This window comes from Artemia franciscana, chromosome 2, assembly GCF_032884065.1.
Source record: "Artemia franciscana chromosome 2, ASM3288406v1, whole genome shotgun sequence".
NCBI lineage: Eukaryota > Metazoa > Arthropoda > Branchiopoda > Anostraca > Artemiidae > Artemia > Artemia franciscana.
The window spans coordinates 23,487,751-23,514,252 of NC_088864.1; the positions used below are offsets into that span (position 1 = coordinate 23,487,751).

A 26,502-nucleotide genomic window follows, 5' to 3' on the forward strand; every position below is an offset into this window, starting at 1 on the left:
GACTTATCAACGATTTAGCTGCGAAACAGAATTCACCTATTGATGAAAAAGTAATCCTACCGTCATCGTTTACCAGATGAACACCCGACTATGATGAGCATTTTGAAGATACAATGTTTGTTGCTCGTCGCCTTTAATCACCAGATTTCTTCCTAACTGTGAATCGTAATCCTGATTTGCCAAAAATTAAAGAAGCAGTGTGTATGCTATCTGATGGTATTGAATTTATTATGAAGCAGACCACTCTTTACCGTTCTGATGTCGTCGCTCAAATTGCGAAATAAAAATTTGATGGAATAATCAATGGTTTGGATAAGGAACAGATATTTGGAAAGGTTGAAGCGTATATCCTTACAGTTGAGTTTCGTAACCCAGTTTCATAACTCTTCATAGCCCAGTCAAATTTTATAATCAGATTTCAGCTGAAATTTGAATTCCGACGACCCCGTATTGCATGAATAAGTGTTTAAATGGATGATTCATAACCCATACGGAGTGGAGTTAAATTCGAATGCAAGTTGTGGGATTAATCAAATTGGAAAACTGAAGCGTCGCCTCTATTTTCCAATGCCATGCAATTCAGTTACATCTCTAGCAGGTTAATAAAAACCAGATTATCAACGTCGTTATGACCCTAGAATGAACCAAGTTAATGGACAAGTATTTTCAATGATTGTTGTAATACTTTTTAGTCCTGAGCTTTGCTTTGCTTTTAGCCGATTTTTTTTTATCAGCTATGTTCCATTTTAGCTTTGTTTTCTCAATATAACTTTTTTTACTTCATTGGTTAAATTTTTAACAGTGCTTTATTTTTCAATTCAACTCTTCTTATTTAGACCTTATTTTATGTTACTGTAAAGCACTATTTAAAATTTATGCTTCTCAACCATGCTATACCAAAAATAAAATTGTATCAAAAATATATGGTTCACGTCATACCAACTTTAATCCCTCTAATCAGATTTGAATTTGAATAAAATTTGGACTTAAGACTTACCATACAAAGCTATATAGTTGACAAAAGTGTCGATAACCACTGGAACGTTTTCTTTTGTCAAAGGCAACTCATTCAGATCAAGACTCGATGGCATCATCTTTTCTTCTAACATCCTTTGAAAATTTTGGGTTTCCGATGCTAAGTCCATTTGTATGTATATTATTTCCTCATTTTGTGTGTTTATAAATAAAAGTGGTCCGCTTTCGTAGGCTAGGCCACAAGCTTTTGTTTCACTGGATCCTAAGAAACAAATTTCATAAAAATTCGAAAATGTTACAAGAAACAAAGATAAGGCATTTTTTCGAAGGTGAAATTGAAAATGAAATGGAAACCCAGTTTAAAGCCATTAGTATGTACAGAAAACAATGATTAAAACAAATTAGATCAATACATTTAGAAGGCCAAGAGGTTGTCTTAATTGACATAATTTGTCACAAAAATCTACATAATATGACTTTAGTCAGTCGAAATCTTGTCTAAAAGGGACATCATTTGAAAAGAAGGGTCATTTCTCCTCCCTATGTTTTTGTCCCAACCTCTTTATTTTACAAAACACTTTCTTTGTTCTTTTCATATAGAATTATCCATATCTTAATTTTTTGAATCTGTCCCCCCCCCCACATTTTTATGGCATGACATGAATGAGAGAAAACTTTTCACGTATAGTTGAAAATTTTCAAGTAAACTACTGTCAACCAGCGTGTTCTCCCCTGGGAGACCCTCCAACAAGGTTGACTCTAGTTCGGCACTGTGTAGTGACATACATGAGATGTGTAACATAAGTGGCAGACAGTAACAACGGCAATCAAAGGGGTAAAATTAACCTTGACTTGATGCCCACTTAATTGGACAATCTGTCTTGGCTTTTTCTATAATTGGCCATGACTTGACTTTTCCCACAACTATCCCATTTTCAATTCAAAAGATTTTCAATTCACCCTAGATAAGGAAGACCTGCTTTCCGTTTAGCCCAAGACGGTTGGCCAAAAAGTATAATCCTTAGCAATCTGTCATCCTTCATCCGCAGAACGTGGCCTAGCCGTCTCAGTCTGCCATCCTTATCCGCAGAACTTGGCCTAGCCATCTCAACCTTTCTTTCATTATAGCCTTAGAAAGTGGGATTGAACCACGTTTTTCGTAAAACCTACTGTTTGAAATACAGTCAGTCAGCCGGGTACCCAGAACAATCCGTAGGAAATTTCTCTGAAAACATCTAGTAAATTTTCATCCACTTTTCGGAGCGACAACGCTTCAAAGCCATATTTGACCACTATCATCACTGTACCTTCCAATATTCTAATCTTGGTTTGCAGACTTATCTTCCTATTCTTCCAAACTTTTTTTTACAGTGAAAAAAACAAACAGAGCCTTGGCTATTCTAATTTTAACATCTTCACTGCTCCCACCATCTTTACTAATAATACTACCAAGATAAGTGAAGCTGCCCACCTCATCCATCTTTTCGTTACCCAACGTCACCTTTTCGTCTTCATTTATTCCTAGCCTTTGCGACTTAATCTTCTTAACATTAATTTCCAAACCTATTCTAGCCCCCTGAACTCACAAAACCTCTAAAAGTCCATTCATTTTGCTAACACTTTCATCTAATATTCTTAAATCATCAGCATAATCTAAGCCCAGAAGTCCATCAAAATGATCCATATAAAGGGGGATAGAACACAGCCCTGGTTAACTCCTGATTTAATACAAAACCACCTGCTAGCCTCATTTCCTACCTTAACCGCCACAGTATTATTCTTATACATAACATGAATAGCTTTAATGTATTTGTCTGGTATACCATATATCGATCAGCATGAGGTCTAAGACTACTGAAAAATACGAGATAAATAAACGATAAAATTAGAAAAGAAATTGAAGATGACAACCAAAAAGAAAATTGTCAAGCAAAATTATCAACCAGTGTTGTCTATGATTAACTAACTACCTTCAGCCTTACGAAGTCTCAATATTAATATTGGTATAGAAGTATTGACCTAAACACAGATAAAATCAAACCTAAATCGTAAACAGTAATTCAAATAATAAGAGACAAGGGAGAACTTAATATTCAAACAGAAAGTAATGGTTAAAACAGATTTTCTCCAGTATTTGTTCCATGCTTGGCAGGGCTAGGAGAAATGGAAGCTTGAGGGACTACTTTAGACAATCTTTCTGACATAGGAATTTAAATTTGACTTTAGCTCAGACTCTGGCTCAGGGCCAAGTAGCAATCTCCTTTTTGGCATCATACAAGAACTGGAAGAAGCCTTCCGAAACATAATGTTATGTTTAGCAATCCCACAAACATCCACACTTCACGTGAGAACCACATAGTTTAAACTCTTACCGCTTTATCGCAATAAACTGAAATCAGCGGCAAAGAAAAAAAAGGACAAAAGTAAATTATTACATCGGCTTTAGATTGCTTCTTTGATACTTGCTTGGAATAAGAACCTTCTCATTAGTATTCTAATTCTGTATTTAATGCATATTTTCTTCAGAACATTTTTAGCAGCAGAGAAAAAAAATCGCAAAAACATAAATTACGAACTAATATTTAATATACTCAAAATCCCATGGGAAATCCATTTGACAAAGGAAGTTTAAACTGTGGCTCAAGCACATGGGCCGAAGTGTTCCTCGATTACACTGGCTAGCTAACAAAACTCGCCCACCCAAGCAATGTCACGCATTGTCATTGAATTGGATAACGCTCCACCTGCGCTTGGGTTGAATTTCGTTCCGCCCGCGCAATGTCATTGGATATCGCCAATATTTAAGAAGCCTCAATGGCAACTAACAAATGAAAGTTATTGTGGATTTGATGCACGTTTGGAATATGCTTACTAATATAGCGGTTAATGATGTAGATGATAGCTTTTGTTTACATTTTTCATAAGTATTCACTTCTTGTATTACAGGCACTTGGATCTGTAGGACGAAAGGCTCAAATTGGGAATCATGAGCCTATCCTCTCACCTATTTTCTGAGCTAACGAAATAATGAATTTAAATTAATCAAATTGCAAAAATAGACAATTTACACAGAACATATGAGACATTCAGGAAGATTTCGTGAAAATCCCTGTATTTTTGTTGGACACCGCTATTTCACGTCAGTTTTTTGAGCCAGTTTTTCAAGATGTGGGCTCAAAAAGGCTTTTTTTTTTAATTCCCTTAAATTTGTTCTCAAACAGTTAGTGGTAACGAACTGTAATAAGGAGCGACCCGGCTCAATAGTAACCGAAACTCTAAAAAATGGAATTTTAATACCAATAGTTACATCGAAAGAATTGCATTTTAATGCTGATTTTGAATATAAGTTTCATCAAGATTAGTTTTACCCATCAAAAGTTATGAGCCTGAGAAAATTTGCCTCATTTTCGAAAATAGGGGGAAACACCCCCTAAAGGTCATATAATCTTAACGAAAATCACGCCATCAGATTTAGCGTATCAGAGAACCTTATATTAAAAGTTTCAAACTCCTATCTATAAAAATGTGAAATTTTGCTTTTTTTTTGCCAGAATACAGATCACGGATGTGTGTTTATTTGTTTTTTTGTTTGTTTTTGTTTTTTTTTCCAGGGGTGATCGTATCGACCCAGTGGTACTAGAATCTTACAAGAGGGCTCATTCTAACGGAAATGAAAAGTTCTAGTGCCCTTTTTAAGTGACCAAAAACACTGGAGGGCACCTAGGCCCCCTCCCACGCCAATTATTTTTCCAAAGTCACCGGATAAAAATTCTGAGATAGCCATTTTATTCATCGTATTCGAAAAACCTTATAACTATGTCTTTGGGGGCGACTTACTTCCCCACAGTCCCCTGTGGGGGAGTAAGACCTAAAAGGATTTTTAGGTCGGGGGGGGGGAGGTTGAGAAGAGGGAGATATATTGGGGGAGCTGTCTTTGGAGGAATTTGTCGTGGGGAAGAAAATTTTCATGAAGGGAGCGCAGGATTTTCTAGTATTATTTAAAAAAAAAACAATGAAAAAATAAATATGAAAAAGTTTTTTCAACTGAAAGTAAGGAGAAGCATTAAAACTTCAAACGAACAGAAATTATGACGCATATGATGGGCTCACCTCCTCCTAATACCCCGCTTTTTACCCTAAAGTATTTTTAGTAATTTCAATTATTTGTTCTACGGCTTTTGTGATTCAAGGGTCATTCTTAAGAAATTGGGACGTTATGCCTCAGATGCATTTGAGGTTTTTACGGAAGGGATGGCTTTATAAACTTCAGAGGAGTCTCATTTGGTTGAAAATTGGAAGTTTTAGTTCCCTTTTAAGAGTCAAAAGTGGTGGAGGGCAAGGGCGACTAGTCCCCCTGACTACCCCTCTTTTCACCAAACGCATCTATTTTGAGATTGTGAGATAGCCGTTTTATTCAAAATAGTTCAAAGAACATATGACAATGTCTCTAGGGTTGGCACAACCCCCAGAGCCCTGGGGCAAGGGTTGTAAGGTATGCAATGGTATTTATGGAATGGCTGGTCGTATGAACTTCAGCTTAGGTTCAGTTGATTTGAAACTGAATATTGTAGTTCCCTTTTTAAGAGTCAAAAGTGATTTGAGAGCAATCAACCCCACCCCTCCAGGCCCATCATTTTCCCCAACGTACCCAATCAAAATTTAGCCAGTCAAAGGCTTTTGGCAATTTTTTTCACCGTGTTTGGAGAGTCTGGAAACTATATCTTTGAGGATGACAACCACCCCACAGCTGTGAGGGTAAGGTTTGTAAGTTATGCCCTTGGGGTATATAAGATTTTTTGTAGAAAGGGTTGTCTTATACACTTCAGAGGGATCTCCTTGGAAAGGTAATCAGAAGTTTTATTTCCCTTTTTAAGAGTCAAAATGATCAGGGGGCAGCTCTCCCCTCCCATAACGTGTTTTCCCAAAACCCAGACAATTGAAATTTTGAAATAGCCATTTCATACACAATAGTCAAAGATCATATAAAAGGCTTTTGGGGTTTTTACAAACTACAAGAAACTGGGAGCAAGGGCTTTAAGTTATGCCCCAAGGGGACATTTAAGGTTTTTATGGTAGGTATGGTTGTTTAAACTTTAGAGGTGGCTCGTTTGTTTGAAAATTGGAAGTACTGGTTCCTCTTTAAGAGTCAAAAGTGATGGAGGTCCAATAGCTTTCCCTAACTACCCTTCTTTTTATGAAACACATCTGATTAAAATTGTGAGATATTAATTTTAAAACAAAATAGTCCATAGAACATATAACATTGCCTCCAGGGTTGAAAAACCCCTCAGAGCCAAAGGCTGCTCAGGGCAAAGGCTGTATGCTACGCCCTGGGGGCATATATGATTTTCGTGGAGTGGAGTGTCGTAAAAACTTCAGATGGGTTAAATTGATCTGAAAGTGGAAGTTATATGGCCTTTTTTAAGAGTCAAAAGTGGTTTGAGAACGACAAAACCTCCCACTTCCCACACCAATCATTTCCCATAAACAAACATCCAAAGAAAGATTAGAGGCATCTATTTTTTCAGCATTGTTGAAAGATCCAGCAATTGTGCGTTTGGGGATGTCAACCCCTTCCCCCCACCCCCAAGGCCTTAGGGCAAGAGCTGTAAGCTAGCAAATTTGTTCATTTCTTACATATTGTATATGTTATTGAGAAAAGGTATGCATGTTTGAATACTACTTTCCCAAAATACGAAGAGCATTAAGGCGGGCCTTTTAAGGAATGTTACGGGGAGTGTTGAATTAAAATAAAAAAATGTCATGTGTACATGTTTTGTCAAAATGGCATAACTCAGGAATGACTGTGCATATTAATTTGGAACTTTCAGGAAATGATAAGGGAGATTATCAATTGATCAAAAAGGCAATATTTGCACGCTACTACTACTACAACTATCCCTGCTTCTACTGTTACCGCAACTACTACCACTACTATCACTAAAACTACTATTCTGTAGCGGGTACTATTAAGGCTGAGGATACTGAAATAAACATCTGAGGAAATGTTGAGAGGAAACGTTGAACTAAATCAAAGCATATTGTGTGGCTAAAAATTGCTGATACGGGCGTACCAGCAATATTTTTAGGACGGAGGATCACATCAAAAGGAAACTTCGGGAGTATCATAAGTGGGATAATCTGTTGACCAAAAGGCAAAACGTACCTGCTACTACTTCTATTAATACTTGCGCTACTACTGTTACTGCTACTAGTAATAATATATGATTACTGCTACTGCTGTACTACTAGGATATTCGTACAATTAAGGCTAAGCGTATTAAGTTGAAAATTTGACAGAATATTGAGGGGGAGTTTTAACTAAATGGAAACACATTATGTGCATGCAAATTGTCAAAAGAGCGTATCTTAAGAATGAATTTAGGTATTAAGTAGAAACTTTCAGAGAATGTTTAAAGGGAAAGATCAATTGACAAAAAGGTAATACATGCTTGTTATTTTTATCACTTCTAACACTGCTGCTTTTACTAATACTAATACCTCTACTAAACTACTCCAAGTACTCCTTCAATTACAGTAGCTTGTAAGGCTTGGAGTATTAAGATGAAAAGGGCATCAAAAGGGGTTAAAAGTGCAAATCAGAAATATTTTTGGAAAAGCCTACCGTGCCAAGATGAAACTTCTGGGGCGTCATGAGAGGGATGTTCAACTGATCAGAAGGCAAGAAATACATGCTACTATCACTAATAATGCTGCAGCTGCTACTGTTACTAATACTACTAATACAACACTAAGATTGCAACTACCTCTCCTACTACCACCACAACTACTGCGATACTGGTACTATTAAGGCTAAGTCTATGAAGATATTAAATAAAAAAGAAACTAATTTTTTTAAACTGAAAGTAAGGAGCGACATTAAAACTTAAAACGAACAGAAATCGCTCCGTATATGAAATGGGTTGTCCCTCCGCAATCCCTAACTCTTTACGCTAAAGTCTTTAATTGTTTTAAAAAGTAGAATTGTGGCAAAGAGTCAAAATTTAGCGTAAAGAGCGAGGGATTTTGGAGGGGAAAACCCATTTCATATACGGAGCAGTTTCTGTTCGTTTTATGTTTTAATGTCGCTCCTTACTTTCAGTTAAAAAAAATAGCTTTTTTTTTATTTAATTTTTGAACGTTTTGAATTAATGCATGTTTGATCTTGGCTCTCCCCACATAAATTTTTAAAATGAAATTTGTATATTAATTCTTTTTTGGCTAAATGGCTTTCTCTTCAAGTTCAAGTTCAAGTTCTGTTTATTACTACATAAATTCAATATAAAAAGCCAATTTGGCAGAGAGAGGGCTCGAGGCCAAATGGCAGACAATTAAATAAACTGTATGCTATAACTACATCAACATAAAATAATATCATAAATTAACCATAATCCATCCAGGTTCCAGATTCAAACCACCAGACTGAGTTGGGATTTACCGCTATAAACCACACATTTATTATTATTTTTTTTTTTTCATTTTACTTTAAACATTTTCTATGAGCATTGATTTTATTTTGTTTTTCAGCATATTAATAGAAAGTTCAAGTTTGATTACATTATGATAACTTTGCCATACCCTCAATATTGTGTTTCTCAATGAAAATCTTGATCTTTCTGAAATTATCAAGGGTTGCCGGGCTTTACAAGGATTACGCGTGTTATGGTCGTGATCGGAATTAGTTCCAGAAAAAAGATCAGGTTCATAAAAATATTCAGGTAGGGAATTTGAATGATGTTTTTTCTTAAATAAAATAGAATGAAAAACAATAAAAGATTCAAGGGGCAAAATGTTCAAAAAAAGAGGAAGACTTTTAGTTGACGACTTATTAGGGCAAGAATCAGGAGATGGTACAAAAAGCTTAAGAATTCGGAGAGCTTTATTCTGCTGCCTTATCAATGGTAATATATTCGATCGAAAAGTATTCAAATATACAAGAGGACAGTAATTTAAGTAAGAATGAATTAGCGAAAAATAAATACACCGCAGGGCATCATAAGGGAGAAAAGGTTTAAGAAGCCTGATCATACCGACGTTCCTTGCAACCTTTACCCTCAGGCAATTTATGTGCTCCTTCCAACTTAAATTCGAATCAACTATCACTCCTAGATACCGAAGATGGTGGACTCTGCTGATCGTAGTATCACATTTTTCAATTGTTAGGGAATTAAAATTTGGCAATGCTTTTGAAATCCGAGAGAAAATCAGGAATTTGGTTTTAGATGTATTAATACATAAATTATTCGCTGCGAACCATTCAAGCAGATATGTAAAAACTTCTTTCATTTTTAAACGTAGTACAAGTTCAGTAGGACCACTAATATTGAGGGCTGTGTCATCCGCGAATAGAACCGTGAGGCCGAGATCTTTCATAGAATTATCAATATCGTTAATATAAATTAAAAATAAAAGGGGGCCAAGGATTGACCCTTGGGGAACTCCGACTTGTCCATCCAAAGAGATCAGTTCAGATCTCGTAGTATCAGCATCAACATACTGGCTTCTCTCAGACAGAAATGACATGATCAGGTTATTAGCGGGTCCTCGAATACCGCAATTCTCAAGCTTTCTCCGTAAAATCTTATGACAGATTGTATCGAATGCCTTTTTTATGTCAATAAATATAGATGCTGGAATTTCACCTCGATCAAGAGCATCATGAATATATTGCGTGACCGCTAGGATAGCTTGTTCCGTTGAATGGCTTTTCCGAAAACCGAACTGTGACTTACTAAAGTATTTGTGTTTATCTAGGAAATTATTTACTCTCTTGTAAATGCACCGTTCAATAACTTTCTCAAACGCGGAAAGGATTGAAATAGGTCTATAATTAGATGGGTCTTTAGGGTCTCCTCCTTTGTGCAGAACAATAACACGTGCAGATTTCAAACATGATGGGAACTTCCCGCTCCTGATCAGACGTTGAGAAATAAGGGGTGGGGAAGGAGGCCTAGTTGCCCTCCAATTTTTCGATTTCTCAAAAAGGCAACTAGAACTTTTAATTTTTAACGGAAGTTTTTATTAGTAAAAAATGTACGTAACTTAAGAATTAACTTACGTAACAAACTTTTACATTCTTATATTTTTATTATGTATATGAGGGAGTTGGTCCCCTCGTTAATACCTCGCTCTTTACACTAAATCTTAAGTTTTGTCCCAATTCTTGAAGAATAATCCCTGAATCAGAAAGGCCGTACAATAAATAGTTTAAATTACTAAAAATACTTTAGCATAAAGAGCGAGGTATTTATCTTCTCCTAAATACCTCGCTCTTTATGCTAAAATATTTTTAGAACCCCTCATATGCGTAATAATCTCTGTTCGTTTTAAGTTTTAATGCTTCTCCTTGCTTTCAATTGAATAAACTTTTTCATGTTTATTTTTTCATTTTTTTTTTTATAGTAATGCTAGAAAATCCCGCGCCCTTTTCATTGAATTTCTCTTCCCCCATGACATATTCCTCAAAGGAAAGATTCTCCCATATAGCCACCTCCCCTCAAACCCACCCCCAAACCAAAAAAAAAATCCCCCTGAAAACGTTTGTACGCTTCCCAATAACCATTACTGTATGTAAACACTGGTCAAAGTTTGTAACTTTCAGCCCCTCCCCCAGGGACTGTGGGGGAGTAAGTCATCCCCAAAGACATAATTATGGTTTTCAATTATGTGGAACAAAACGACTATCTCAAAATTTTAATCCGTTGACTTTTGGGAAAAAAGTGAGCGTTGGAGGGGGCTTAGGTGCCCTCCAATTTTTTGGTCATTTAAACAGGGCACTAGAACTTTTCATTTCCGTTAGAATGAGCCCTCTTGCGGCATTCTAGGACCACTTGGTCGATACGATGACCCCTAGAAAAAAAAAACAACAAATAAACACGCGCCCATGATCTGTCTTCTGGCAAAAAATACAAAATTTCACATTTTTGTAGATAGGAGCTTGAAATTTTTGCTATAGGGTTCTCTGATACGCTGAATGCGATGGTGTCATTTTCGTTAAGATTCCATGACTTTTAGGGGGTGTTATTCCTATTTTCCAAAATAAGGCAAAGTTTCTCAGGCTCGTAACTTCTGATGACAAAGACTAAATTTGATGAAACTTATATATTTATAATCAGCATGAAAATCCAATTCTTTTGATGTATCTTTTAGCATCTAAATTCCGGTTTTTAGAGTTTCGTTTACTATTGAGCCGGGTCACTCCTTATTTACAGTTCGTTCCCATTAACTGTTTGAAAATTTGAGAGAATATCGATGGCAAATTTGAACTAACAAAAGACATTATATGCATTTAGATTGTCAAAGGAGCGTGTAATAAGAATTGATTTGTGTATTAAGTTGTAACGTTTAAAATACGATGATTTAAAATACGATGGTTTAAAATACGGCAGGAGAATATTTAAGATGTTTTAATGTTCTTTCCCTAATTCATTCATAAATGTCCACAACTGGGTACACTTGAAACAATGCATTGAGCATAAAATGAAAAGAAATTAATTGAAGGTAGTGGCAAATATTTTAAAATTCTTAATCTGTGTGACAGTACGGATTTAGTAAAGAGCTACGTGCCTCTTATAGATTGTTAATTTTTCTAGTTTCATCACATACAACGCATGATTTTATTTCAGTAGGTGGACTCGTGTGATCAAAAGTTTTGAAATATAATGTGTTTTTATTAAGTAACAAAACTGATCCAAACGCACAAAAGAACTTTTTAAGCCCCCTGCATAGCCAAGCATATCCCCATGATTCCATATAGAGTAGAATCAGGACTTCAAGACGACCATATTAATCAAAACAGTCAAGTTATCCAAAAAGTTTACCCCATGGGACAGCAAATTTTGCCGTCCCACGGGCAAGGTAAACCGATTGTATCAAATGTTTGTTTCAAAACAGAGGAAGGATACTACATAGATGCATTTGCTTAAAAAAAAAATAACATTCTAATCCTTTTTTAAACCAAAATCAGGAAATAATTTTCCGTATGGTCAGAGAGAGCCAAAAGCTAGGCCTCAGTGCCAAAGCGCTCAAACTTCGTATATGCAGACACATTGTACTCTTGGTCACCTCTTTCAGCCCTGGATCATTAACGGATTATTTATGAAATAAATCGGATTATTTAAGGTCCTAAATAATTGAATATTGATCAATACAAACTAAATGAAATTATTAAGAATAGTCCTAATCAAGAGTAATAGTTGCTAGTTTTTGCACTGGCTGCTACTACTGCTCATACCATGATAGCTCCTACCGTGACTACTAGTGCACGTTTACTCATGACGCAAGTGACTACCATTTTCTTGTTACTATTATTAATTGAAGAAACTTCTAGTATTCATAAAACTTATTGAAGACCATTAATAATAACAATACAATTTATAAACACAATCATCAACTAAATAATGGACACCAATTATTTTTTAGAAACGAGAGAACTGAAACTAAGAACAAAAAAAAATCAATAAAACTGTAAAAACAATTTTGAAAGCAGCCCAGTTAAAAACAAACCGAAGGTATTATGAATGTTGAAATGAAGCTTAAGACGAACAGTGCTTCCAGCAAAAAAATAGAGTCAAATCTATAGTAAACAAACAGTTTATCCATTATTATCTTAAAAACACAAAAATTACACTACTGCTCAAAGTACTAGAAACCTGGATTTCAATATCGGCATATTTTTATAATAAGTTAGGTTTTGTTTGATTTTGAAACTAATTTTTATCAATATTTCCTTTCTTTTGAACACTTTCTTTTGGAATGTATACTGACTGAAAAAAACTTTAAATGTATTTTTCAGAAACCACCTGAAATCCCCTGGAAATGGAGCTGAAAAAAGGGTACCGTTGGATTCACTAAGATAGAAATTTCTTTCCAGGACAATTGTAGCCCACCTTTAACAACAAGGAAGAATCGCTTTGCATAAGAAGCACTGATGTACCTTTTTCCCCCAAGATGTGGTCGAATCGAGCTAGGGGTCATATAGTGATGAGGAAGAAACCGTTGGAAAGAAAAGCGCACTATTTAGTATCTTTTTAATAACAGAACAACAAATTCTTCATAGTTTGAAACCTTAAAAACAAGGTTGATGTCCCCCCCCCTTCATCTTCATAAACCACAGCAAAATAATGCTATCTGCCATTTTGTCATACTAAACCTTAATTTTTGCACAAAGGGGGATAAGGTGCCCGTGGATGCAAGTTTCAATGCGGGGTTTTGCGGCCAATAGGGGTTTCCAATCGGAGTTTTCCGGCCAAGAGCCCTAAACAATAGGTTTTGAGCCCACACCTTAAAAATAGTTCTAATGTCTGGTGCCAGTGCCATCATCAGCTGATTGTAACATGAATGCCTCAGTGCATTAGCTTTATGATATTTCTAAGTAGCCAAAAGGAGGTTGAACCGCAGTAAAGTGGTGTTTTCTGCCACTTTGCACTACGAATTTTTATCCAATGACAGTCAAAATTCCAAAAAAAACGCAATGAAGTCCTTCATCGGAGGCTTAAAGCCCTTCCTCTTGGAGACCCCTCTCCTTCCTAGTCTCATTGGTAAGCAAAACCTAAGAGGCCGCGTTAAAAATACCTAGTGAAAAAATATCTTTTATTTATTTTCATGTTCATGAAAGCAATTAGAGTGTTTATGCAAATTTTCTCGAAAATGCTATAGACAAAAGACCCCCTCCCCTCATCCCCCAATTTTTTTTAACGTGAGGAAGCTGCACATCTTGGGGGAAAGCTTGAGGAAGATAGGAAGTAAAACCTATATTTAATGTTGTATTTAAAAAAATCATATTGACTTTTAAATTTCATTTAAATTAAACAAATACATCTTTTTATGGTCTTTTGCTAAAAAGACCAAAAGAGTTTAGTTTAACTTAAAAAGAAAACTGAAAATTAATTTTAAAAAGCGAAGGTTTTCTTACGAAAGTAAGGAAAAAATTGAGACTTAAAACGCACAAAATTTATTCTATCGCAGATTACGCAGGAAAAATTTACGAAATAACTAAAACAAACGGTCTCGTAGTATTTTCAAATATCAGTAAAATTCTAAAAATAAACTAGTCCTATACTGAAAATTGAGCTTGGTTGATCTTTACTTTCTTAAGAAAAACTTTATTTGTTTTTAATTTGTATGAGACAAAGGTCAGTTATTCCAAATATCAATGCCCTGAAAACCTTTGACAATAGATTAGAAGTTATTTTTATATAAAACTTGGGCAAATGTATGATTTGGCTCAGGTTTCTTGATGAACATAAAAGGCTCGTTGCAAATTAGATGGACACTATTTCCGTAGTTTTTTATTCTTAGCCAGTTAAAACAGATAGAAAATCCGATCACGGACATAGGAGGGTGCTACCATGGTTGCAGCTGTGGCTGGTGTGAGTGTGTGTGTGTGTGTGTGTGTGTGTGTGTGTGTGTGTGTGTGTGTGTGTGTGTGTGTGTGTGTGTGTGTGTGTGTGTGTGTGTGTGTGTGTGTGTGTGTGTGTGTGTGTGTGTGTGTGTGTGTGTGTGTGTGTGTGTGTGTGTGTGTGTGTGTGTGTGTGTGTGTGTGTGTGTGTGTGTGTGTGTGTGTGTGTGTGTGTGTGTGTGTGTGTGTGTGTGTGTGTGTGTGTGTGTGTGTGTGTGTGTGTGTGTGTGTGTGTGTGTGTGTGTGTGTGTGTGTGTGTGTGTGTGTGTGTGTGTGTGTGTGTGTGTGTGTGTGTGTGTGTGTGTGTGTGTGTGTGTGTGTGTGTGTGTGTGTGTGTGTGTGTGTGTGTGTGTGTGTGTGTGTGTGTGTGTGTGTGTGTGTGTGTGTGTGTGTGTGTGTGTGTGTGTGTGTGTGTGTGTGTGTGTGTGTGTGTGTGTGTGTGTGTGTGTGTGTGTGTGTGTGTGTGTGTGTGTGTGTGTGTGTGTGTGTGTGTGTGTGTGTGTGTGTGTGTGTGTGTGTGTGTGTGTGTGTGTGTGTGTGTGTGTGTGTGTGTGTGTGTGTGTGTGTGTGTGTGTGTGTGTGTGTGTGTGTGTGTGTGTGTGTGTGTGTGTGTGTGTGTGTGTGTGTGTGTGTGTGTGTGTGTGTGTGTGTGTGTGTGTGTGTGTGTGTGTGTGTGTGTGTGTGTGTGTGTGTGTGTGTGTGTGTGTGTGTGTGTGTGTGTGTGTGTGTGTGTGTGTGTGTGTGTGTGTGTGTGTGTGTGTGTGTGTGTGTGTGTGTGTGTGTGTGTGTGTGTGTGTGTGTGTGTGTGTGTGTGTGTGTGTGTGTGTGTGTGTGTGTGTGTGTGTGTGTGTGTGTGTGTGTGTGTGTGTGTGTGTGTGTGTGTGTGTGTGTGTGTGTGTGTGTGTGTGTGTGTGTGTGTGTGTGTGTGTGTGTGTGTGTGTGTGTGTGTGTGTGTGTGTGTGTGTGTGTGTGTGTGTGTGTGTGTGTGTGTGTGTGTGTGTGTGTGTGTGTGTGTGTGTGTGTGTGTGTGTGTGTGTGTGTGTGTGTGTGTGTGTGTGTGTGTGTGTGTGTGTGTGTGTGTGTGTGTGTGTGTGTGTGTGTGTGTGTGTGTGTGTGTGTGTGTGTGTGTGTGTGTGTGTGTGTGTGTGTGTGTGTGTGTGTGTGTGTGTGTGTGTGTGTGTGTGTGTGTGTGTGTGTGTGTGTGTGTGTGTGTGTGTGTGTGTGTGTGTGCTTGTATACAAAAATAGGAATTTTAAATAAAAGCCTGAAACTCCTCAGTAATAGTGTCGGATTGAAACAAAAACAGTTCCATTAGAATCACCATCGTTGAAAACGTCATTAAAGAGAATTATAGTATCCTATATTGAACAACAAGAAAATCCCTTTTTTGCCAGGACCTTTAGCAGATTAAATAAAAAAAAGAAAACTTTTTTCAACTGAAAGTAAGGAATAACATTTAAACTTGACACAAACAGATACTACTACATATATAAGGGGGACTGCCCCCTCCTCAATGCCTCGCTATTCACGCTGAAGTTTTTTAGAACCCCATCGTACTTTGACTGTCTTATTTCAGTAGCCACAAAGGTCATTAAGTCATTGATAATGTGGAAGTAAGTAAAGAAACAACTACTGACACTACTAGGAAGGGTGCCTTTTAAAACTATCAAATAAGAAAATTACAACTGAAAGTAAGGAGCAATATCAAAACTTAGACAAAAAATTCTTGCCTATATGAGGGGGTTGGGGGGTTGCCCCATCCTCAAGACGTTGCTCCTCACGCTAAAGTTTTTATTATTATTATTATTTTTAAGCTTGCTATTATCTTAATTAAACGGTCCTTGTATATCAGGAGTCATTCTTAAAGAATTGGGACAAAAAGTCAAACGCTTGCTTAAAGAGTGAGAAATTGAGGAGTGGGCAACCACCCTCATTGATGTAAAAATTTCTGTTCGTTTTAAGTTTTAATATTGCTTCTTGCTTTCAGTTGAAAACAATTTTTTTTAATTTAATTTTTTAACTCTTTTATATCGAGCCGGAAATCTGACTCCTCCTCCACGGAAACATCCCTCCCCACATGGAAAATCCCTCCACGGAAATTTCCTCCAAGTAAAATACCCTCCCACCCCGCCAGGAAAATTATCTCCGGATAAATCCATTCTCGCTGAAAATTATCCACAGAAAATTTCTTGCAGACGATTCCGCCAGCAAAAATTCTTCTTAGCACACTATCATTTGAAAAAGGAGATTAATTTCTGATTGTTATTCAAATCATGCCAGAAATTCCCTCCGTGAAAAACTTTTCTCCAAAATCCCCCCCCCAGTGGAAAGTTGCTCCGGCGGAAAATTCCCACATGGAGAATTTTTCCCACGAAAAATTCCCCCTACACGAAAAGATACTCTAGACAATTCCAACCCGTTGGAAGCTTCCCTCGGACAATCGCTTTTAACACCTCCACATGTAAAATTCAGTCTGCAAAGAAAAAGTAAGACAAATAAAAAGAATTTTGTAAGGACAAATTCCCCCAGTGTAAAATTTCTCCTGCAACGTTCACCCCCCTTCCCGGAAACTTCTCTCCCCACAAAAAATTCTTCCTGAAAAATACATCCAGCAAAACATTACCCCACTCCCCCCAAAAAAGTGTCTGTGCTTTCCCCAGGGTCTCTGGGGTGTCATGTTATTCACAAAGGCATAGTTATTGGACCTTTAAACAGTGTTGAACAAAATGAGTATCTCAAAATTTTGATTGGACGAATTTGGTGATAAAAAAGACGTGGGAGGGGCCTAGTTGCCCTTGAATTTTTAGTCACTTAAAAATGGCCCTAAAACTTTTAATTTTCGTTCGTATGAGCCCTCACCCTGTATTATAGGACTATTGGTTCAATACGATCATCCCTAGGGGAAAAAACAAACAAATAAACTAGCATCTTTCTTTTGCCAAAAAATAAAAAATTCCAAATTTTTGTAGATGGGTTCTTTAAACCTCTACTGTAGGGTTCTATAATACGCCGAATCTGATGGTGTGATTTTCATTAAGAATTTTGACTTTTCCGGGGGTTTCCCCCTTTTTCATCAGGCACAGTCTAAGGAGAACCAGGCATATTTTCTCTGGCTCCTAGCTTTTGGTGGATAACACTAAACTAAAGGAATCTTTTATATTTGGAATCAGCATGATAAGCCAATTCTTTTGATGTTTTTACTGATATAAAAATTCGGTTTTTTAGAGCTACGGTTACTATTGAGCCGAGTAGCTCCTTACTTACAGTTTGTTACCACAAACTGTTTGATATTATTTATTTCTCCTTTTTTTCTTTTTTTTGCAGAGGTGATTGTTTTAAACCAGGGCTCATCGAGTCTTGGGAGAGAGTTCATTTGAAAGGAGTTTATAATATCTAGAGCCATACTTAAGTAACAAAAGAGATTGTACCATAGCAAAGAGGTGATTTGCCATTTTGTGTCATGAATCATCAACTTTTGTCCAAAGAGGGTCAAAATGACACAAAATAACGATCCTAAGATAGACCTTCAAAAGGCAATTTTCTCACCAAACTGTTTTTTAGGACAAACTTTTGAGTTTTTGGTTTAGCATGGGCCATGGCTCACTCTTTCCAGCTATCAAAATTGTCACCTATCCCAACAGTATTTCTCTAGTTGCAGGTCAAACGGAACATTCAGACAAATTAAACTACAGTGTTGAGTGCATAATATGGTATGGGTTTCATTGTATAAAGTTTTCTAATAAAATTGTCTGAAGTGTTCGTTTCAGATTCCTGAAACGAACATAAATAAAGTCAAAGACTAACTCCAGCCTAAATTAGAATGAAAAAAAAGTCAATCACAGATAAAAATGATCGCAAGAACTTTTTTTTAGATGAATTTAGGATGGAAGAGCTGGACTGCTCAAAGCTCACCAGGAAGAATATACTGAGGTTTTGCAAGAAATATGCCGGATGAGACTAATTTGGGAGTAATTCGAGAAAAAGAACGCGAGTAAGACCATCACAGATGAGAAATGACTGATTACTAAAAACTAACAAAAACAAAATCAAACTATTTTAAAATAATTGAAAACAATATACTAGAATAGAAACTAAAAGAATCTTTAAAAAATTGAACCAAACCTCAAAAAAAGGGTCTCATGTTAAAATGTACAAAAAAAATGAAATATAATTTCTTGCCAAAAGGAAATGAAAATTAAAAAAGATGACTAAGAATGGTTATAAGCCCCAGCCGCTGGTATTTATCTAACTTAATCCCTGATTCTAGAGACGAAACAAGATATACTTATCAAAAGACATATCAAATTACTCAGATTTTACTTATTCAGTTCTTTTTTAATTTGACAAAATTGACTCTTTTTATCGTAAATAGTTATATCTTTTTTGGGCTTTACATATACAAGGCAAAACCTTAATTATTCAATAATGGCTGAAAAGAAACGGAGACAGATCTAGGGGGAGGGATAAAAGATGTAAGGATGAAGGAGGGAGACTTGGGCGCCGATTCGTGGAGAGTGATAGCTAGTAAGGCTATTCAAGTCCTAATATTCCGTCTCGGGAATGCACCAATTTTTAGGAAGGGAGAGGAGGCGTAGCTTTGTTCGGAGAACGATAGGGATATAAGAGGGGAAGGGTAGCATGATAGGGGGACGTTAAAAGATCGTTCTTTGTATGGGTTTAACAACTTCCGATAAAAACGTTGGAGTAATACAGTGTTGTGAGAAGGTTTTAGGTCTCCGCTCCACCATTGGTTCCTTTCTCCATCCTTATCCCCAACAGGGATTCCCTGCATGCATAGTCTCATAACGGCATCAGGGAGGACATTTTATGAGATTTCCTGACCAAAACTGCGACTGCTAACGGCGCTGCAGAGGGACCTTGAGGAATAGCGCCCCTCAAGGAAATAATAGGCTAGTAAACGACCAGCATTTGCACTGGATTTTGACGAATGAATAATCCATCTGGGTTTGGTTGTTTTTTAAGGGCTGAAAAAACTTCTTTCCAACTAGGCTATCGATTATGGGTTGCATCCCTGTAGTAGCATAAAATTTGGAGGTATAAATATATAATGAATCGGAAGTAATCGACTTGAGATAGTCCGTGCAGGACTTCGACTCTTGTTGAAAGAAGAGCATCGCCAAGTGTGCAAAACCATGTTGTAACAAAGATGGGTCCAGGATTGCACAAAACCTCCATTCAACTGGTGGTGCCAGAGACTTTTTGCTGTCCGGTTTTAAGCCGGCTTATTTGCCTTTGTGTATACTTGAGAAGATATGTTGGTCGCTGTCATGCCCTGGTTCTGGGAACATTGCTTTTCCTCAGGCCAAAATAATTTCAATGACTTAAAGAACATGAAAGAAAGCAACTTGGAATGTTGCGAAGTTAAAAAACAACTATCGTATCAAAATTTTTACTGACGAATTCAGACACTTCGAACTGGAATTATAAGGAGTTTCAGAAACTCATATCGCAGGAATATGAAACATGAAATCAGGTGATAAAGAATTTATTTACAAAGGCAAGAAGGATGGGGTTTAAAGGCAGGGAGTAGGGCTAATGATAAATAAGGAAGCTGCTAAGTCTTGTTCAGGCTGGGAAGGTATTGATAAAAGAATAATAATTTCTCATATTATAAATACACAGGGTCCCAGGTAGAAACATGGTATGATTTTCAAAGAATTTTAGCGTCCTGGTCGGTAGAAATAGGGATAGACGGAATCCTAGCCTAAGCAAATTTGGTGTAGGAAAAGAAAACAGCAGTAGTTAAAAACCGCTGCAATTTTATTACGTCTAACAATCTAGTTATAACCAATAGAGTATTTGGTCATAAAATATCTCATACGTACATGACGTACTCACATGATGGTAAGACAGTTAATCTTATTGATTATGTTTTTGTAAACCAAAGACTTTAAACAAGATACTAGGATATATAAGAGTGCTGTAATTACTGTTAAAAGTAAAGCTCCTCATCTAGTGGTGTCTAGGACTGATTTAAAGCCGAAATTAGAAAGGGTAAATACCTTCCGAGAAATTATGATGTTAGTAGACTAGAGGATGAGAATTTGAGAGAGATTTTCCAAGAATTGTTTTAGGAAATTAGCTTATGAAGTCGCTGATGGTGTCTTGGAAAGAAAAGTTAGAAATGCAGCTAGGAATATTAGTGAAAATGCTTTATGTTTAATAAAGAGGAGGAGGCGCCTGTACAAGAATTATTTGAGCGATAGATCATATGAAAATAAGAGGAAAGTAAAGAAAGTGGATAAAGCATTAAAATGTTGATTAAGAAAGATTGAAGGGGAGGTCATCGATGTTATTGCCAAAGACCTGGAAGATGCAGCCAAGGGGCATAATAGTAAAATATTGTACTAGCATGTTAACATGCTCTAGCGAGAATGGATAAGAATGATGGGGTTAACTTAAAATAAGCTATGTTACACAATAAAATTGTGTGATGATAAACTGTGAGAGCAAAGAGTCAATTTGGATTTGTCCCGATTAATGGTGAAAATGGAGCCACGATTAGTAAGAAGCGAAGAGTTAAAGAGAGACAGGTAGAGCATTTTGAGAATGTAATAAACCGTGATGTAGTTATGAGAAAAGATATAAGAAAGAATAAAAAATTTGTGACACTTTGGATGTGAAGGAAGATCATGCTGTGAGGAAAAATTAGTGACGCTGCTTAAATAATTAAAAAACAAAGGGTTGTGAGGTTAGAGATAAGCTACTGAAGATTATGAGTATGATTTTCGAAAAAGAAGAAGTACCTAGCGATCTTAGGAAAATACCCATTAAACTCCTTCATGAAAGGGCGATAAGAGTGAGTGCGGTAATTATAGCGGCATTAGCCTGGTTTCTGTAAGAACCAAATTACTTAGTATGATGATACTTTTTAGACTTGGAGATGCTGTAGATAGCGTTTTATGGCCATATTTTCACTCTTAGTTTAATAATAATGAAAAGGTACCTGAATCATCAAACACCTTTAGTCCTCAATTCTATTGATTGTGAGCAAGTGTTTGATTCAGAAGATTGAATAGCTTTAGCGAAGGTCCAATTTTTGTATGGTAGGCCTAAACGCTATAATAGCATTTAAGTGATTAGTGCAAAATACGAGAATAACTTGCTGCAGTTAAGGTAGGAAATGAGGCTAGTAGCTGGTTTTGTATTAAATCAGGAGTTAAGCAAGGTTGTGTTCTATTCTATCCCCATTTATATTGATTATGATGCTAAGCTTTTTTCTAAAGAGCACAGTAAAAGCAGTGGGAGATTGCGGAATTAAATGGGCAGGTAAAATTCTCATAAACTTAGATTTTGTTGATGACTTTAACATCCTAGATGAAAGTGCTAGCAAAATGAATGAAATTCTAGAGGTTTTGAGAGTTCAAGGTCCAAGAATTGGTTCAAAAATTAATTTCAATAACACCAAGTCACTAAGACTAGGTATATGTGAAGATGAAGAAATGATGTTAGATGAAGAAATGATATTTATCTCGGGTGGCTTAGCGCTGCAGTAAGTTGTTAGTGGTAGCAGCAATAAAGAGGGATATGAACGTAAGTAAAATACGTATTGAAGCCCCGAAGAATTGTCGCTCTTATGAGATGAAGGAGGAGCGTCCGTAGCTATATTTATCTCGAGTGGCCTAGTGCTGCAGTAAGTTGTGAGAAGTAGTAGCAGTAAAGATGGGCGTGAGCGTAAGTAAAACACATATTTAAGCCCCCAAGAATGGTCGGTCTTATGTAATTTAAACTTTCAGATGTTGTTAGAGGGGTAAGGTTGAACTAAGTCAATAGATTATTTTTAATTTTAAACGAACAAAAGAAAGAACAATTCTTTGATTTTGAAACGAAAAGAAAAACAATACTGAATCTGAAAAAGTGCTTAAATAAAGTCTTTGAGAGGCCTCCGAAGCTAGCCCTAGGAGCAGATGTCATTTAATTTTGATTCTGAAAATTTATATTTCCCTCAAAAGTTGACCCCTCCCCCAACAAAATTCAGCTGGATGTTTTTTATCAACTTGGGCAACTAGTTAAAAACAGGTTTCAACTTTAATCTTAAAGTTGATAGGATGCCTATTTTTCTTTTTTGTAAGGCTGGAAAAGCTTGACGTTTACTATTTATCGAAAGTAGGGAAAGGACTCCATTTCGGCTAGAAAAAATATTTACAAGCAAAACTTATGCCATGAATTAACAAACAAAGACAGAATACATAAAACAAACAATCTGTTAAAGACAAGACAGACATCGATTTAGACAAGTTTAGGTTTTACAGTATCAATGAAAAACTTGCCCATTTTTTTTATTTTTCTTAGATCAACTATCTTGGACATTTTCCCATTGGCTTGCCTGAAAATCAACGACCGATCGGCAACAACAGCAATACCACTTAAGAAGGGTCCAGACACGCCTTCCTAAAATAAGGAGAAAAACTTGTTTTGAGTCGAAAAACATATACGTTGTAATACAAAGCTCAACTAGAAACAAATGATACAAACAGAACAGAGGATCGGCTACTTTTAATTCACAACAATTTCAAATAAAATATCATCAACACGCCATCACTAGGGATGAAAACAAAGACATTCAGAAAAGGGCGATGTGAGCTGTTACCATGGAGGCTCAAAGATATGAGAAGTCGATAAATCCGAAAATTTGAAAATATTTCTAGTGATTTTCTAGCAAAATTTAAAAACCTATATGCCCCCAAGGCATGACTTACAACCCTATCCCCAGGGCACTGGGGGGTTGTGTCAATACTAGAGGCATTGTTATATGTTCTTTGGATTATTTCGAACAAAATCGCTATCTCACAATTTTAATCAGATTCGTTTGGTGAAAAGAAGGATAATCAGGACAGAAGGGGGAGGCTAGTTGCCTTCCATCACTTTTGACTTTTAAAAGAGAACAAGAACTTCCAATTTTCAACTGAATGAGCCTCCTCCATGGTTTATACAACCTTCCTTTCCGTAAAAACCTCAAATATTCCGGGGGCATAACTTACAGCCCTTGCCCCCAGGCTTCTCGGGTTTGTTTCAACCCCAAAAACTTTTTTATATAATATTAGGACTATTTTGAACAAAATAACTATCTCAAAATTTCTATCAGTATTTCAAGAAAACACCAAGTATGAGGGGATGGGAGCTATCTGCGCTCTGATCACTTTGAATCTTAAAAAGGAAGTTAGAACTTCGAATAACAGTCAATTGAGACCCCTCCGAAGTTTATGTGTCCACCCTTTCAATAAAAAACCTTGTATGCTCTCAAGACGTAACTTACAACCCTTGCCTTTAAGGTTGTGGCGGTTTGTCATTTTAAAAGACATAGTTCTCGGACTTTTAAACTACCTTTAACAGAATGGCTATCTCAAAATTTTGATTGGATGTTTTCGGGTAAATTTTGGTCTTGGGAGGGGGGTATTTTGCCCTTCAATTACATTCGACTATTAAAAAGGGCACTAGCACCTTCAATTTCGAATCAAACTAGCCCTTTTAGAAGTTTCTACGATAACTCCTTTTAGCGCCCTGGGCTAAAACCAAAAGATAAAAATACATTGTGCCAACATCATTCTTTGCTTAGGCGGCGCGATTGCGCTTTTTCTCTCTCCTGTAACAAATTATTGTTGTTTTGTTGTTGTTGTTGACAGATAAAATCATTTTGTTTTGTTGTTTTTATCGACTACTAAAGACATTGTGGTGAAACAAAATTTACAGTACAAAATGCATATCTATTTCAGTGAAACACAAACGACACTCCAGACTTCAAGAATTTTGAGGATACAATGAACTCACTCTTAATTAAAATCAAGTTGCCACCAAGGCATGACTAATTTAAGAAAAAGCCAAAGCAGATAGTCTGAGTGAGAGGCAAAAGCCTTTTTCAGGATTGTATAAAAATGATGTCATCTTGTTGATAGATAGTCTATCATCCATCCATCCATCCAAAATCAGATGATGGAGATATTTGGGTTGCCTCATAAAGGACAATATCAACATGACTTGTATGTAAAAGGGGGGACTAAATTTCCTTGGACTCAAAGGTAAACAACTGACCTAAGCCTAATAGGCTTGCCCCCTTAGAGTCTTAGGCGGACTACCATGTTCTAGGATTGACACATGACCTACAAGTCCCCTGGACTCGCAGGAGAACTGGGAGACCTATAGTTTTCTAATTCTTTGGGTAAAGGGCACGAGTGAACGACGGGAGTAATTATGACTCACTTATTGGACAAATAATTGCGTGTTAGTTTTTGGAGATGCCCACCTACCTAGAGTATCAGGCAGGTTGGTCAAGTTTTAGAATTGACAAATAATCATTAATTCACCTGAAATCGCAAGCAAACAAGTGTTCAGTCCAAAGCCTAATAGGGCTCACCCGCCTAGAAAGTTAGACCAGCTTTAGCACCCAGTTCATGAGCTCAGACTGCTGCGCTAACAAAAAATTAATTAAATAATGGTTGACCGACAAATCGCCAGAACTCGCAAGCCAACAAGCGTCCAGAGCCTAATAAGAGGCCCACCTGCATAGAGTTTCAGGCGAGTGACCCAATGCACAAGCTTAGACACTTACGCTAACAAAAAAAAAAAAATTAAATATAGGTTGACCAACAAGTCGTATGAAATTGCAAGGCAAACAAGCGTAATTTATGATTATTCCGCCAAGAGTTCATCCCTAGAGTGCTTGCCTAGAGTTTAACTTATTATTGTTTTTAGTTTCACCTGATTTTTCGAACATTTTATGTCCATTTTGAACTAGATTCATTCATTTTTAGTAATATCTGGTGTATTTTAGTTTGAATTAGCTATTCATTTTAGCTGCTGTTGATTTTAGGCTCTATTTATTCATGCATATTAGTTTCTGCTCATTTGAAGGTTGACTATGGCTTTATATCTTCTGATCTGTCGTAACTCAGTGTGTTGATGTTCTGCATGGCCATATAGAGCCTGGAGTTTCATTCTAGCTGTCACAAAGTCGGGTCAAAGGCCTGGCACTTGTTCTTGTAAAAAGAACCAGCCAACGAAACGCCGATTTGATGACCTGTGAGAAATCAATGGCTCTGAGCGATCTTTATTTTCCTTATTATTTCTGTTCAATTTAGGCTGGAGAATCGCAAATTACTTCTCTTATATTTTTGTTGTTTCTTTTTAGAATTTATTTCTGTTCTTTTGCGATTTGATATTTTTTAATTATAATTTAATTGCATAAATAATTCCAAAGTTTTTTTTTAGTCTTTCTGTTCAAAAACTATAATGTTGGATAATTATTTTAACATTAGAATACATTTGAAAATATTCAAAGTTTTCCATGGGATGTTGCAACACAGGGTACCGTTGTTTTCTACGTTTTCATAAGCTGAAGCATCCCGAGAGTCTTTTTAACTAGGAAATACTAGTTCATATCCCTGCACACTTTAATCTGTTTGATTTAAGATGGTCTATAATCAGTTTTAAAATCCGAGATTCAAGCTTTCATGGTGGAAACTTTGCTGAGGCTTCCTTCAGAGGGAACCTCCTTCTTCAGTAATTAATATTCAGGTTATCATGGTAATTTTCTGTCTTTTTCTTGACGTTATGACAAATAAAATCAAACAACCCGAGATTGAAATTGTTTTCTGTGAATTACAAATTACCGCCCCACCTTTAAAAGGCCTTAAGGGTCTTAGCCCAGCTCATGTTCGTGATTATTTTTGTTCTCTTTAAATTTGAATTGATTATTCATTGTGGAGTTTCATTTATTCACTTATAGTGATTTCTGTTCGTATAAGTTCGGACTATTATTTTACTTTATTTCTGCTCGTCTTTTTTTTGATGCAACTGTTCACTTTTTTTGAAAAACTTAATTTTAAATACTTCTTAAATTTAACCATGTCAAGAGATTGCGGATATATTAGGTCCATCACTATCCTTCGTGGTATACCCATTAGCACACCCAGTCATAGGCCCCAATTCACATATTATTTTATTTTTTTTAATATTCAGTGAAGATACAAGAAACAGTTTTTCATAATATAGGAGGATTTTTTTTCGATTTTGTATAATGAAAAGACTCAATTAATATATGTTCCAGAATATGCCCCCTTCCCCCCTTAATTAGCGACTTTATCTACAAAGGACGAGGAATAAAAATTTTT

At 36.5% G+C, this 26,502-nt stretch overlaps 1 protein-coding gene across 3 annotated transcripts in view; it reads right to left on the bottom strand.

The window, feature by feature from the left end:
• LOC136039003 (uncharacterized) overlaps positions 1-26,502 on the bottom strand; it is a 122,995-nt gene that overhangs the window by 90,332 nt on the left and 6,161 nt on the right. For all 3 annotated transcript variants that reach the window (XM_065722528.1, XM_065722525.1, XM_065722527.1), the window contains exons 3-4: positions 22,666-22,786; positions 998-1,237 (exon numbers count right to left, since the gene is read on the bottom strand). In XM_065722528.1, coding sequence (XP_065578600.1) covers positions 998-1,237; positions 22,666-22,786 — 361 coding nt within the window. The remainder of the gene's footprint in view (positions 1-997; positions 1,238-22,665; positions 22,787-26,502) is intronic.